Here is a 15,596-nt window from a genome sequence, read left to right as displayed (position 1 = left end):
TCCTGTCCAAACAGGATGTTTTCCCTCAGTGTTGCATTCAGGATCCAGGCCTGCTGAGCCACATAGGCCAGCCTTCCTCTCACAGCCACACTGCCCTCCAACATTGTCATCTGTCAACACAGCAATCAACAATCAACAGGATCCATTGCAGCAGAAGTCATGCAGGAAAAGCAGGACCGGATTTTACAGGATGTTGTGGCATCAGTACTGGACGTAAGGTCACCTGTCCTAAGATGGCAGAGATCAGGGAGGTTTTTCCACTGCCAACGCTTCCACAGACACCGACCAGCTTCCCCTGAACAGACACACAGACAGGGAGACAGACAGGCAGGCAGACAGGTATCAGTGCTGTGTCATATTATCTCTCAGGTATTGCAGGTTTTGGGCTTGGTTGAAGGACCTACCTGTTGGACACACAAGTTGATGCAGTGCAGGGTGTTCTGAAGTCGCTGGGAGACAGGGGGGACAGTCGGGAGGGGAGGACAGGCTTCCTCCTCCCCCTCTTCCTCCTCTTGACACTTGGCTATATCTCCTCCTTCTCCCCTCAGCAGGGAGTTGGTCACCTCCTCCTCCGGTTCCTCCTGGAGAACAGCACTGTGTCTGCACCTGAAAGTCACCACAGGAAGTGATCGTCCTCTGAATCTTTCTGAACCACGACAAATGGCTGAAGCAGTAACATGAACACAGCACACACACACACACACACACACACACACACACACACACACACACACACGCACACACACACAGAGTTTTTAATTAACTGAAGCACCTGAATGCATCATGTAGTCTAAACTGGGACACAGACAATGAAAATGAGTGAGTTTACTTGTCCCTGCTGTGTCCGTGTCTGCCGGCTCTTCGGACACACGGGCTGGGCTGAGAGCTCTGTCCGCCCCCCTCCCATGCCAAACTGGCCCTGCACATCTCCACGGCAACCCCAGGGTCGCCAGGCAGCGCACGGACGGCGTCGACCTCCGGCAACAGTAAGAGCGTCTGAGGGGAGAGACAGAGGACGGAGAGGACAAACCAGATCACACCAGGCTTTGTTTGATTTCTGCTCACTCTGCACCAACATGGACCAACATGGAGGCAGGAATGCGGGAAGGTAGGGAGGCGGGACAGACGGTGGTTGATCATCAGACCTTGAATCTCTCCACGGCCACTGCAGCTTCAGACAGAGACTTGACAGAGAACGGAGTGACCTTCAGGGCAAAGGTCATCGCATTGAACACCGTCACCACGGTGAAGGCCTGCAGAGACAGTGAACCGGATCAGTCCATGTCCAGAGAGGCTGACAGTGACGGCGAAACATGTCGACCTACAGTTAGCTGCAGCTAGAATGCTAACAGCTACGCAGACTGGTAGCAAGATTAACTGCTCACTGCAGGTAGCTTCACCTGTGTTTTCGGTTTGGTACCTGGGCTGCTGTCAGATCGTATCCTAGCAACATGTGGGTGGAGAATGTTGCCACGCTGGCGATGACGACAACTATGGGAGCCACGCCCACCGTGATGCTCTGGAAGTATCCTGTCAACTCCAAGATCCTCCGCTCCTCGTCACGGATCCCTGAGAGACGACACGAGTCAAAAACAGACGGTGTCACCACGGAGACAGGCCGGGCAGGTGAGCGCGTGCAGGTGAGTACGTACTGTGGACGTCCTGGGCGAAGGCTTTGACCCAGGCGTACATCTTGATGAACTTGATGTAGGTGAGGATCTCGTTCATCTTCTGCACCCGTCTGTCGGTGATGGCGACACCCTTCCTCCGGAAGTACGCTGTCAGTCTGGAACTGAACATCTGATCAAAAAATTCTGATCAATAAACCTGATCAGGTAAATGGTTTGATCACAGTGTCTGTGGTTCAGTATCATGTGCAGGCGGAGAGAACGCCAAACAACAGTTTTTATGATGTTGAAGAGGATTAACGGGGGTTTGTCTTCTGTCGGAGACAGACGGACAGTGAGTCACTGACCATGGTGGGATAGAAGAGGATGAACACAGCGGATCCCAGCAGAGACGTCGGTCCCAGTATGGACAGGTTGTAGGCAACACCGAGCACGGCCACCAGGGGGCCTCCTGCCAAGAGACTGCCCACCGCTGCTGCCTCAAACATCCTCTGACCGTCACTGGAGCACATGTTGACCAGCTGAGGACAGACAGGGAGAAAAGACAGAGAGAGAGACAGATGGGGAGAGAGGACAGAGAAAGAGACAGGCGGGGAGATAGGACAGAGAAAGAGACAGACAGACAGACAGACAGACAGGGAGAGAGGACAGAGAAAGAGAGAGAGAGAAAGAGAGAGAAAGAGAGAGCAAGACAGGGAGAGAGAGAGAGAGATGGGGACAGAGAGACAGAGAGACAGAGAGAGAGACAGACAGACAGACAGACAGGGAGAGAGGACAGAGAAAGAGAGAGAGAGAAAGAGAGAGCGAGACAGGGAGAGAGAGAGAGACAGACGGGGAGAGAGGACAGAGAGAGAGACAGACAGACAGACAGACAGACAGACAGACAGACAGACAGACAGACAGACAGACAGACAGACAGACAGGGAGAGATTGAACCTGTTTTAAACCAGAGCCATCAGCCAGAGTGAAAAAGAAAAAATGGAGAGAAAGAAAACAAACAAACAAAGTCAGAAACAAACTCGACCAGTAAACAAAGCAGACCTGTCCCACGGACTTGTCTCTGATGCTGCGGAGCTTGAGGATCTTGTGGAAGACTAGACTCAGGACGGCTCCTCTCAGCCTGGATCCGGTCCTATAGTTCAGGGCCCAGGTCAGAGCCAGAGACCAGGACCGAATGAGCTCAGTGGTCAGGAGACCCAGAACCAGCAGCAGCCCGTAGACCAGGTCCGACTCCTCCTGCTGAGTGTACTCCAGCAGACGCTTCACCACAAACGCCTGCAGGAGGGGGTCATCACTGGTTAGACTGGTGGTCCTGCTCATACTGCTTATCATGATTACACTGGTTGTTATATTAATACTGGTCTCACTGGTCTTACTGGTTATACCGGTCTTATTGAGCATACTGGTCTGGCTGGTCACACTGATCTTCGTACTTACTGGTCACATTGACCTTATTGGTCTAACTGGTCTGACTGCTCACAGTAGTCTCACAGGTCATACAGGTCATACAGGTCATTCTGGTCTTACTGGTTTTACTGGTCCTGGTATTCTGGCTCTTACTGGTCTAACTGGTCTTAGTGATCATACTAGTCTTACTGGTTAGACTGGTCTACCTGGTAATGCTGCTTACTGGTCATACTGATACAGGGCTGACCGCTCACACTGAACATACTGGTCTAACTGGTCCGGACTCACCGGACCACTGAATCCTGCCAGCTGTGTGACGGTGAGACAGAGGATGGAGAGCAGGAGACGAATCCGACAGAAATACCAAACCACCCAACACAAGGACGCGTCGCTGCCCTTTGACCTCCGCTCGTCCTCCCAGAGAGACGCCAGCCTGAGGACAGACAGCACACAACCACCGGCAGACCGGTCCAGTTAGACACCGCGGACCAGCTGCCGACTCACCGCAGCAGCACCACGACGTCACGACGAGGAGTTTGGGTATCAGACTAAAAGGACCAGGTACCAAAAACTCATCAGTTCACAGAGACTTCTGCTTAAACCAGGGATGAACCGAACGTTTGACATCGACTCGTTCACACCTGAGTAATTCATCGGCTCCTCCTACCTCAGGCTGTTGGCATGACAACCCTCCTGCTGTGACACAGGCCAGATGTCTTCCAATAGGAGCTGCCCTTTCCTGCGGGCGTGTACAGCCAGAGGGGTCAGCCAATGAAACGTCATGAAGGAGAAAAGACCTGCGCTGTCGACTGGATGGTCACACCTGAGGACACAAACACACCTGAGGACAAAAACGCACCTGAGGACACAAACACACCTGAGGACACAAACGCACCTGAGCTGTGTCTTAGAATATGTGTGTGTGTGTGTGTGTGTGTGTGTGTGTGTGTGTGTGTGTGTGTGTGTTACCTGTCCTCTCCACCTGCTGTCTTCTGGTCTGTGTTTTTTGCTCTGGCCTCCTCCTCTTCACCATGACAACCAGCTGATCTGTCCTCACACAAATCCAACGCACCCTGAGACAGACAGACAGACAGACAGACAGACAGACAGACAGACAGACAGACAGACAGACAGACAGACAGACAGACAGACAGACGTATTGATTCTGGCTGATTTTAGCTCTATTTGCTTCAAACAGGATCAATCAGGAAGGATTCAGGAACGTGAGGCCTGTGAAAGCAGATCGAATCGATCGAACCTGTCACACGCTGGGAGGCGCTGCAGCATGTCGGGTCAATATGAGCTGATCGTAGTTCAAAGGTGTCACCTGACAGGTGCTGTCACTGGTCAGCGGTCCAACAGACTCCGCCTCCTTTCCTTTGTCCTCATTGATCACACGGATGAGCTGATTGGACAGGAGCTGTTTCATCAAGCCACACATAGAATCAGCTGATTGATGGTCAGGTCCTTCATGGACAGGCAGGGACCTGGTCCTTCATGGAGACTCTGTCTGTCTCAGGTGGATTCTCACTTCGAACGTAACTTTATCGACAAGAGAAACTTCAACAGGCAGCTTCAAACTGCTGCTGTGACTGAGGCCTCATTAATATTCATGAGGACGAGCCACAGCAGACACTCGGCCAATCAGCTTCCTTTAGCGACTTAGCTGCTAACAGAGCCCCAAGCATCAGCCCTGTCGTCATGGTTACCTAGAGCGTGATACAATTCAAGCTCTGAGTGTGTGTGTGTGTGTGTGTGTCACAGCCTCCCGAGCAGACGAGTTGCTACTGAGCACGTGCAGAGCTCACGTTTGCTGCCTCATGATGCACACACACATTCACTCAAACAGCCTCAGCCAATCAGAGGCCTAGCAGCCACTCAGCCTCAGCTAATCAGACGGCTGGATTCCACAGCATCAGCAGCAGCAGGGGGCGGGGCTTCCTTACGTAAACAAAGAGGTGATGTATGAGAGGACGAAGCTGCAGCTTCACTGTTTCTGATTTCAATGATTTTTATCTGCTTTTTGATTTTTCTTTCCAAAATAAAACTTGAATTTCTTACAGTTTATCTGCTTTTATTGTGAAGTTTGATGATCATTTGTTCCCGGTTTCATTTCCAGTCTGACAGAAAGAGTACACAAGTACTCTGAGCTGCATGTACTACAAGTATCAGCAGTAAATGTGCAGCAGCATAGTCAACTTCATGCAGTACTGCAGTACTCTCAGCTTCATGCTGTATAAGTACTGCAGTACTCTCAGCTTCATGCAGTGAAAGTACTGTGTGCTCAGTAAAATGTCTCCTGTGTCTGATCTCTGATTCTGTGACTTCATCCGTTTGCAGCAGCATGTCACTGTTGGAGCGGCTGCAGGTGGAGGTACTTTAAATACTTGTGTACTGTGAGCTAGTTCAGGCCTGAGGGTCCGCAGTCTTCGCCTTCTGGACTTCTTAATGAAACATCTTAGATTTTTTTCAGTGAAATATTGATCATTTGATCAGTTATTGAAATGAAACCTGTGAGACATTTAGAGGACAAAAGTCTCTTCAAAGGCTGAAACCTGACGAGAGACACAGCAGACTGGTTCAGAGTCTGCATCGATGAACTGACTGACCTGGACCTGGACCTGGACCTGGACCTGGGCCTGGGCCTGGGCCTCCCGGTGCAGTGTGACGCCTGACCCCGGCACAGCGCTGCACGAGGACTGTGGAGACTCCGGCTCGCTCCGTCCACCATCATGTTCTCTCATCTTCTATCAGACCACATGGAGCTGTGACCTCTGACCCCGAGTCTGCAACAGGAAGCTGTGGAGACAACAGAGGGACAGACAGAGACAGACAGACAGAGAGACAGACAGACAGAGACGACAATGAAGGTATGAACGTGACAGAATGATGAAGAAGAGCAGAGAGGAAGAAACAAACTGCAGAAACTCATCATCAGTGATGAAGATGATTGAACCTCATAGTTAATTATTAAAGCAGAAATACTACTAAAACACACCCAGAGTATTTAAACACATGTTTAATGGCAGCAATACTACAAAAGCAAAGAATACTGCAAGTAATACTCATAGTGTAGTACACAGAACCACAGACAGATTTTAGGGAATTGTCTGGAACTTCCTAAAAAATAAAAGCCACACAATAAGTGTAGTAATACTACAAATACAGAGTGTAGAGACTCAAAGGACGACACGCTCGACTTGAAACATCAATAACTTAAAGATACGTACTTTTACTGCAGTAATTGTGAGACACAAACAGGAACACCACAGGAAGAAAACATTTCTACTGCACAATCACTCAATGCAGTGTTTCATACTCACTGTACTCGCATGAGTACTAATTGATTTGATTTGGAATACGAGAAGTAAATAAAAATACTGTGTAGAAAGCCACATTCAGTACAGGAAGCTGAAATACTGCAGTACTACGTGAAGAACACGGTCATGTTACTACAAACAGAGTTTTTGATCACAGCTGTATAAAGATTTCAGGAATACTTTAACTTCTGCTCTGATGAGAATATTAAAGATTTACTGCAGTATTCCATGCAGTACAGCACTGCTTTCTGTGTCATCAGTACTTTACACAGAAACACTACAGGAATACTACAGGTACACAGGAACATTTTACAAATACAAGAACCAGATACACAGCTAAAACAGTATTTAAAAAAACTACAATTATACCTTAAAAAACCTTGTTGTAACATGATTACTGTTTGAGGAAGACAAACCAGAAAGTACTACGAATATTACAGAAACACTGCAAGTACAAATGCTGTAGAAATACTGGGGCTGCTGCATGTGAGTATTCTAGAAATACATCAGGTATAAAAGCGTCCTAAAAATCCTCCAGAATAAGAGAACATATCGGAGCACCTTCAGAATAAAAGCACGCGATGCTGCTGCTGTTACAAAACAAAGTGTCCTCGCGCTCTGAGCATCAGACCGGAAATGAGTCCAAACAAAAGCCAGAGAGCAGCTGACGGTCAGTGACCTGCTCACTTTTCTCTCCGTCTCACCTGTCTGTTGTCTCAATGTCCGCGCGGGAAGGACAAACTGTCGATGCTACCTGTCCTCCTTCAGGTCCGCTGCTTAGTAAACAGCTCGTGCGGCTCCCAGCAGCAGCAGCAGCGCGAATCTTCATGGGAAATGGAGTCTGCATCTCACCAGACCGACACACTGCGGCATCACCTCCGTAGTGACGTCATCACCTGCGTCTGTCGCGGCGCTTGAGCCCCGCGTTCAGTCTGACAGGCTGACTTCACCTGACGCTTTTCTCGAGTTTCCGCTTCCGGTAAACAACCGTCTGACGCGACTTATCACCGTCAGAAAAATATTCAACACGTGAAAACACGGACAGTACATGTACTTCCAACAAATACTGCAAACAGAAAATAGTAATACAGTACACAGATCAAATATCATGATTAGCAAAGTTATACTAGAGAAATACTTCAAAAAACTACAAAACAAACTTCAAATAAATACAAGTTTTGAAGTTTTATTTCAACCCAAATATTGATCAGAAAGTCAAACGTGTCTTATGTCATCTCACACGCACGCACGCACACACGCGCACGCGCACACACACACACACACACACACACACACACACACACACACACACACACACACACACACACACACACACACACACACACACACACACACACACAGAATGAGGACAGTGACGCAGGTTGAACCTGATCAGTTTATTGTTTCTGTACAAACAAACATCGACAGCAGCTGATGTTTCCTCTTCACACCCGAGAGGGATACAGCATCTGCAGAGACAGGAAGTCACACAGTCACAATAAAACAGGAAGTCACACTGTCACAATAAAACAGTCTGTTCAGTCTAATCTGAGAGCAGCACAGAGGAGCTGGTTTGATCCGGATCGTGAGGAAACCCTGTGAACACCTGAGCCTCCATGAACCCTGTGACCTACAGAGCTCAAGAACACGCCCTGTGTCGACGCTGGAAAAGGACGCAGTCCGACCACAGACCGGCTCTGCCACACCTGAGTGCTCACACCTGAGTGCTCACTGCCCACACCTGTATCGAGACAGACACAAACCAGTGATGGTCGCACCGTGCCGACGCTTCGGAGCGCGTCGAGACATCCTGGAAGTGTTTAGTGAAGCGCGTATCGATGCTCGTGTCGTTCAGGGCGAATGACGTCACTGATGACGTTCGAAGCCTCGCTGGTTCAGGAAGTGGTTCGAGTATCGGCGCGATTTCTATACCGCAATGATCCGCTCGCACTTGGTGGGTTAGTGTTGGCGACTTGTTGGTTTGTGTGACAGAGGAGCGTTTTGATGGAGCCTGTGAGAAACAGAAAGTTTGATCTGATCTCTCCAACAAAATAAGTCCACAAACAAAAAACATTACTACATGTTTTATGTTTGTATGCAATGTTCTAGACTTTTCACTGAATGTTCTTTCAATCCAAGCTGAAGTGTTTGTTGTTTGCTAAAGAACTGGGCTACAACAACAACAACAACAACAACAACAACAACAACAACACCTCGTCCATGCTGAGGCATTTCGGTGCAGATGAATGTGGCTTATTTAGTTTCTGAGAAATAACGAATGAAGTCCTTAAGCTGCACATCAGGTGCACATCAGGTGCACATCAGGTGCACGGCCCTCTTCATGCTCACAGCCCGTCCCCTGGCCCTTACCTCGTTAACACACAGCAACAGTTTGGAAACAATGGTTCCCCTGTCTTTGAGTTATTCAGATGTTGATAAAATGATTTACTGATAAACGTCTGACAATATTAGATTCCATTTTAGTCATGTTACACACCCACAATAAACAAAAATATACATTTTATTTCTATGAATGATGTTTTTTTAAGATGAATTGATTTTTGTCTTGGCAGTCATTCCCATGATGCACTGCTGCAGGACAGTCTTAAGTGTATGGCAAATTGATAAAAATACAATTACCTATAATTTACAGGTTCTGCTCCAGAGCGTTGGCACGGTACGACCCACCGACAATACATCTATAATACATGGGCTCACCTGAGCTCACCTGCAGGAAACACTGTTTCTGCCTCTCATCTTAAACTCTGAGGGAATCTGACAGCTTGATGATGACACTGATGATGTCATCTGTGTCACCTGACATACCTGGTCACATGGTTTCCATCAGGAAAGCTCTCGTCACACTGATCTGACCAACCAGCTCATCAACAGAATGTGTGACCAAAGCATGGAAATGCATTCAGGATCCACCTGGTGATGCATTTAAAGACGCTCAGAAATCCAACAACCCAACAGGACGGTCGGATGTCTGAGCGTCCCTGAACACACCGTTCACACTCACCACTCTGACTCGGTGTCCGATGGCCTTCGCTGGCAGGTTGCTGCTGAACTTGGCTCGGACCATCCCGCTGCTGCCGTGAGCTCTGGTCACCTTCCCCCAGATCACACGGGTCTTGTTGGGTTTACCGCCCGGCGTCACCGTGTTCCTGCACGCAGGTGACACACAGGTGACACACAGGTAACACGCAGGTGACATTTATACGGCAGGATGTCCCAGCCGGGTGGAGTCGGTCAGCTGACCTCGTTTTCATCCACATTCGTCTGCACAAACTTTAGAACATGTTAATAACTGAACTCTGATCACTTAGCTCCTTCCCCGGAGTCTCTGTGCTTTGTCGTCTTGCAGGTTCCCATGGACAGTGTCTGAATCTGGATTGTGGATTTCAGCTGCGTCTCCTGCCTTGGCCCTGCCTGACATCCACTGCAACTGCTACTGCTGTTATTACATCCACTGTCACTGTTACTGTGACTGCATGTCTGTCTCTCTGTCTCTGTCTCTCTGACTGCATTTCTGTCTGTCTGTCTGTCTGTCTGTCTCACTCTCTCTCTCTTGCTCTTCCTCTCTCACCCAGCCGGTGGAGGCAGATGGCCGCCCACCCAGAGTCTGGTTCAGTCTGAGGTTTCTGCCTGTTAAAAGGAAGTTTTTCCTCGCCGCTGTCGCCAAGTGCTGCTCATGGGGGAATTGTTGGTTCTCTGTAGATAAAGAGTTTGGTCTGTAGCAGCTCTGTATGGAAAGTGTCCTGAGACAACTTCTGTTGAGATTTGGTGCTATACAAATAAAACTGAATTGAATTGAATTGATTGGTCGGCTGTCTGTGGAGCGTCAAACGTCCCTAAACTGTTCAGATTCAAACGAGTCTTAAGTTTGAATTGTAACATTTTAACAGTCTTAAAGTTAAACCCGGCTCTGAACCTCCAAACCACACAGGTGAGTGTCCAGGTGAGCGTGTCCACGAGGACCAGGAGGAGCCAGCCGGCAGGTCGGGGTCTTCAAACAGGCTCAGATCTGCTGTTAGAGACACCGAACATCACGTTAACGAGTTTCCTGACCAGCATTGCTGCTTCTAACGGCTGTTCTCAGCCGAGTCACGTCTTCATCACGTTAGTCAAACGTGGACGAAGACGAGCTTCAGCCAGGTTTGTGGCGTTCTGGAGGACAGAAACCCACTTAAGACAGTCCACAGTGTCACAGTGTCAAAAACACAGTGCACATCAGATCTGAGCCTGCTGAAGACCTGGACTGATGGAGCTGGATCCAGCTGACCTCTGACCCCTGCAGCATCTTACTTCTTGGCCTTGTAGACATAAGCGCAGCGTTTTCCCAGGTAGAAGTCCACTTCGTCTCTGGTGTAACATCCCTCCAGCTTCAGCAGGGCCGTGTGCTCACGCTGGTTCCTCAGACCTCGCTTATAGCCAGTAAAGATGGCCTTACTCCACAGTCTGTGCGCAAGCGCACACGCACGCACACACACACACACACACACACAAAATCAGCAGAGCACCTCACCTGTTCTCCTTTAACCGTCTTTAATTCATTGTCAGCCATTTTTTCTGGCGTCTGTCTTCCAACACTTGGCAGCCTGTTCTTCGTCCCTCAGCTCGGAGCTGCAGAAGGATGAAGACAGGCTGCTGAGTGTTTGCAGACGGATTAAGGTGAGCATTTACCTTCCAGGCATCGTCAATCTTCTCCAGGTGAGTCCACCTGCAACACAAACACACACATCAAAACCTGAAGTCACCAAATGTGAACGAATGAAACTTTCCAGATTCCTTTAGCGGGAGTCAGTGCTGCTCAAACACCGACATGTCTGTCCTGACATGAGGACACCCTGAGCCGTACCTGTCCTCGCTCAGGCGGACACAGACAGACTGTGTGTCTGCAGCAGGACTCTGGACTTTAGGTGGTTGGCACAGAAACAAGCCTGCATGGAAACACGAGTCTGTTCCTCAGGCTGTAACTCATCGGAGCAGCAATTTGGAGGCTGAAGGCTCAGTTAGCTTCAGCTAGCGGGACATCACGAGCCACTCAGTCACACGTAAGCGTCCGTTTAACGGCGCATATTCACCGGAACGAAGGGGCCACAAGATATCGGATATCTTAGTAACGAACACCACATCTCTGAGGTGACACACGGAGAGCCTGGATTTAACAAGCGCCGTGTAACATCCCGATTCAGACTTAATGCACGACATACTGACTCGCTCTCATGTTAGCATGGACGCTAGCTCTGCTGCCGCCGTCGGCGGCACACTTTTAAAACCAGAAAATATTCCCTTCTACACCGATTTAACACCGCCATGATGTAAAACACAGGCCAGGACATGAAACGGAATCTAATCCAGCATTCAGCCGCCAAACCGGCTCTGTTTTCAGCCCCCCAGCTCGGTCTGATCTACGGACTAATCTCCGCTGTTAGCCGCTGTTAGCCTCATCCATTGTGAATCTCCGCCATCACGGATTCAATCACCGACAGAAACCGACCGACGACCGCAGGACAAACTGATCGTAGACGGAAGGTGCTTATCGGACACAGATAAAGCAGATTAACAGTGATTTTTGGACGTTTATTCAGACATGTTAGGTCTCTTACCTTCTCTGTGAGGGGAAAAATGGAGGAAAAGGAAGTGCGAAAGGAATGCTGGGAAATTATTGTAAACAGAGGTGGCCGCGGATCCGCCTGATCAAAATGAAGGATTTTTACGAACATCATCCAAACTCATTTTCATTTTTAATGTCATTTTAGATGTTTTCTTGACTTATTGGTGGAATGTTTAACTGATATTTGTTAATTGACAAATCATTTCAAAATATATTTAATGCTTTCAGACAAATACTTCGTAATGTAACCTGTTTTTTGTTCGGTCACTGAACTCTGAACTTGTAGAACTGAAGACAGAAATGTTAACTTTTTGTTTCTTCAGAGAGATAAATTTTTATTTGAATCTTTTCATGCAGGACGGTAAACTGATGTGGAGTCCTGAGACAACTTCTGCTGAAATGTTGACAGTTTGATTAGCTGACGATGTTTGTGCATTTAACACATTTGATTTCATTTAAGTCTACAAAATAAAAAATGAAGAAATCAGATTTTTGTTTCTGGCTGCGAAGCTTTCAAGCAGCACACACACACACACACACACACACACACACGCACACGCGCACACACACACACACACACACACACACACACACACACACACACAGCAGAGGATGAAGGAGTGGTGTTCTAAATGCCCATCCAGCAGAGAGGACAGTGGAGGACATTTGTCCACTTCAGAGCGTGGGGACATGTTTTGATTTGAAAACACTCGTCAAACACCCAAATGAGTTAATTTTCATCCAAATGACACATAAATGGAAACTTACAATGCTGTGGAATTACATTTTCAGGTTTGCACCATCGTCTCTGTGCAGTAAAACTATTTATTATATTTATTATCTATTACTAATATTTATTATCACCTGTGTCAAAGGAAAAACACTTTCAGGACCAATCAAGGACCAACTGATACAGTGACATCATTTATTTAATATTCATTAACCGCCTGCACGTTCTCCACAGTACTGCGGAGGCGTCGGCCATCTTTATTGGCCCAGGCTGCAGAAAGTCAAACCGGACTCGCAGACAGTCGTGAAATTCACGAGCCTGAGCAAAGAAAAGGCTGCCCTACTCTCAGCCAATCACAGACGAGAGAAGCGTTCAGGTGAGTCAAATTAAAATATTTATTTAATGCACTTAAACTTTACTCGACTTTTCTTACAGCTGTGTTCAAATCTTTTATACAGTTTTCAACAAAAATAAAAGTGAAAAATGTAAAACTTAAAAACCGTGAGGCAGTCTGTTCGTCCTCCATGAAAAATGGTGGAATGTCCTTTAAAACCACAACACTCCCACGACCCCCATCACACGATCCGTCACCACCGCAGGAGAAACACATGAAACGCCTGTACAGACAGGAAGCAGACTCACACCTCGGCTCAGGATTGAACAGCACACCTGTCAATCACAGCACCTGCAGGGCTGTTCGAACCTGAGTCTGACCTCACAGGCAGCTCACAACCCCTCCAAAAAGAGCTGAACCAGGTCCAAGACTGGATTCACTGACAATGATCTGACATGCCACACAGGTGACAGGTGAGTGTCCAAACACCTTCGAGTGCGGAGACCATCTTCAGCCTGTCCGGGAGTCTCAGGGCCACGCTGCATTCAGGCGAAGTAGGAACAAACTCAACGCTCAGTGCTGGCCTGAAATCAAACTGTTCACATTATGAATTCAGCTGGTGTTCAGCATCAGTTCTTCAGAGTCTGGTGAGTCTGGTATGTCCCACATCACCTGAATGCAGCATGAGCCCTCATTAAAACCTGGAAAATAAAATGTGACATTAAAAATTCTCTCCCGTCAGTGGAGTCCACCAGCAGCTCAGCATCGACCTCCAAACAAAGAGATCACGTACGCGATGATGATGAAGGTTCAACCGGTCAGACCAGCACTGACGGACCTTTGAGTCCATTTCGGAGGCAGCAGAAGCGTCTGTGAAGACAACAGTGACGCTGCTGCTGACTTACTGCGTGATTTTAAGGAAAACGTTGGAGGTTAACTTGAACTTGTTGGATAAACTTCACTGCAGCGACACGACTCGTGTTCCATTTCTGGGTGGACTACCGAGGAAGAGGCTCCGCCCACCACAATGACCTGTGACCTCTGACGAGGGACTGCGTCTGTCTGAGCGTCCACGATGCTCCGTGTGTTGTCGTAGCAAAACACACTTTTCAGCCTTATATATATATATATATATGTATATATTTACAGAATACATTTGTACACATACATTTAATAAAGATAGAAACTGAAAGTGTGACTGCGGCACAGGACTCATCCTGCAGGCCACACTCAGGGTTTTAGTGTCACATCAGGAGGATTCGTGTCACCACGCCACCATAAAAATGTCCCAGAATGCAACAGAAACGTGAGGAGGAGAGGGTGAGGAGACAGTCAGAGCTTTGGGAGCTCGTCCCCTCCTGATCGTCCTCCTCCAATCACATCAGGACCTTCAGTCTCCACCTGTAGCCGGTGTAACGGTTTCTTCAGGTGAGCGTAGCTGCAGCACAGACGATGTCTGTGAATTTAGATTGGACAACACCAGGAACACCAGGTCTTAATAAAAAGAAAGAAATATTGCAACTTAAACCACATTTCATCCCTTATTGCAACCGAAAAGCCTGCCAACGTGCCTCTAAATATACTGATCACAGTTTGTCATCATGGGGAGGAAGAAGCTGGCCGGCTACCAGAGGGCCAATGTTGCAACGCAGGGAACGAGAGTGTCGGCGTCACATCGTAAGAAAGGAGAAGGAGAGAGTGCCGGCGTTACCGAGAGAGATAGTGAGTGTCGACATTACACTGTAAAAAACGAGAGTGCTGGTGTTACGCCATAGAGAACGAGAGACAATTGGCTGGTTGTTTGGCGGTTTGCTCGACTGTCTGAGGTGTAGGACGTGATCATGTTTGTAATTTAGACCAGGACACTTTAGCAGTCTAGCTCTCGTGCAGCTGCAGCTGTTTTACCAGCAAACAGAACATTTTCATTTCTTTTAGGTTTCAGATTTCTACGCAGGACAAGTGATTTACAAAGCCTGTATGTTGCTACAGCACAAAAACAGGGTAATTTCAGCTGGACTTAACTGGACAAGTGTCACTGTCTGTTATTTTCTGTGTGTCTGTTGTTTCTCAGTAACTGTGTCCATAAACCTGGAGGTGTCGTCACTTTAATATCTAAAGCAGTGGTTCTTATACGTTACTGTTGTTGTCTTGTCACTGTGGCACGTGACGCTAACCAATGGTTCCATCTTAATCTATGTTCAACAGATTAATGTGGTGAAGGTCCTGATCACATGTGGAGGATCAAACAGGTGGTGAAGGAGCCTAAAACAGCAGCCAGGTAATGTCAGTTCGACCGAAAGCGTCCATCAGAGCTCAGACTGTCAGCTCTGACAATTACAAGAAGAATAAAAACAGCAGAATAATATTAATGTCAGGGTGCAAATAAAAACAATCCTGTGTACAGAGAACACAAAACATGACGTCCTCTGTTGGCTGTGGGACTAAAGACAATAAAGATCCTCCAAGTCGTTTGGTAGACCCATCTTTATCCCACGATGTCCACTGCTGACACACAAACTGATATCGAACCAGAACAGAATAAAGATGAAAAAAAGAA

At 47.8% G+C, this 15,596-nt stretch overlaps 2 protein-coding genes across 4 annotated transcripts in view; both read right to left on the bottom strand.

Moving 5' to 3' along the window:
* abcc5 (ATP-binding cassette, sub-family C (CFTR/MRP), member 5) overlaps window positions 1-3,929 on the bottom strand; it is a 64,089-nt gene extending 60,160 nt beyond the window's left edge. For all 3 annotated transcript variants that reach the window (XM_070970479.1, XM_070970478.1, XM_070970480.1), the window contains exons 1-11: window positions 3,703-3,929; window positions 3,324-3,468; window positions 2,670-2,903; window positions 1,976-2,149; window positions 1,653-1,800; window positions 1,421-1,569; window positions 1,146-1,253; window positions 830-996; window positions 405-600; window positions 224-295; window positions 1-110 (exon numbers count right to left, since the gene is read on the bottom strand). The exon at window positions 1-110 is cut by the window's left edge and continues 15 nt beyond it. In XM_070970479.1, the coding sequence (XP_070826580.1) occupies window positions 1-110; window positions 224-295; window positions 405-600; window positions 830-996; window positions 1,146-1,253; window positions 1,421-1,569; window positions 1,653-1,800; window positions 1,976-2,149; window positions 2,670-2,903; window positions 3,324-3,468; window positions 3,703-3,818 (1,619 nt within the window). In that variant the 5' untranslated portion in view covers window positions 3,819-3,929. The remainder of the gene's footprint in view (window positions 111-223; window positions 296-404; window positions 601-829; window positions 997-1,145; window positions 1,254-1,420; window positions 1,570-1,652; window positions 1,801-1,975; window positions 2,150-2,669; window positions 2,904-3,323; window positions 3,469-3,702) is intronic.
* A 3,808-nt stretch (window positions 3,930-7,737) lies between these two features.
* The window catches only part of rpl35a (ribosomal protein L35a), a 61,818-nt gene continuing 53,959 nt past the window's right edge, over window positions 7,738-15,596 (bottom strand). Inside the window, exons 2-5 of the mRNA XM_070970507.1 lie at window positions 11,042-11,080; window positions 10,664-10,816; window positions 9,378-9,522; window positions 7,738-7,824 (exon numbers count right to left, since the gene is read on the bottom strand). Of these exons, the coding sequence (XP_070826608.1) occupies window positions 7,801-7,824; window positions 9,378-9,522; window positions 10,664-10,816; window positions 11,042-11,052 (333 nt within the window). The 5' untranslated portion in view covers window positions 11,053-11,080 and the 3' untranslated portion in view covers window positions 7,738-7,800. The remainder of the gene's footprint in view (window positions 7,825-9,377; window positions 9,523-10,663; window positions 10,817-11,041; window positions 11,081-15,596) is intronic.

Source organism: Chaetodon trifascialis, chromosome 9 (assembly GCF_039877785.1).
Source record: "Chaetodon trifascialis isolate fChaTrf1 chromosome 9, fChaTrf1.hap1, whole genome shotgun sequence".
Lineage (NCBI taxonomy): Eukaryota > Metazoa > Chordata > Actinopteri > Chaetodontiformes > Chaetodontidae > Chaetodon > Chaetodon trifascialis.
The sequence above is the reverse complement of the archived record's forward strand: the minus strand, read 5'-3'. Positions and strand labels throughout refer to the sequence as shown.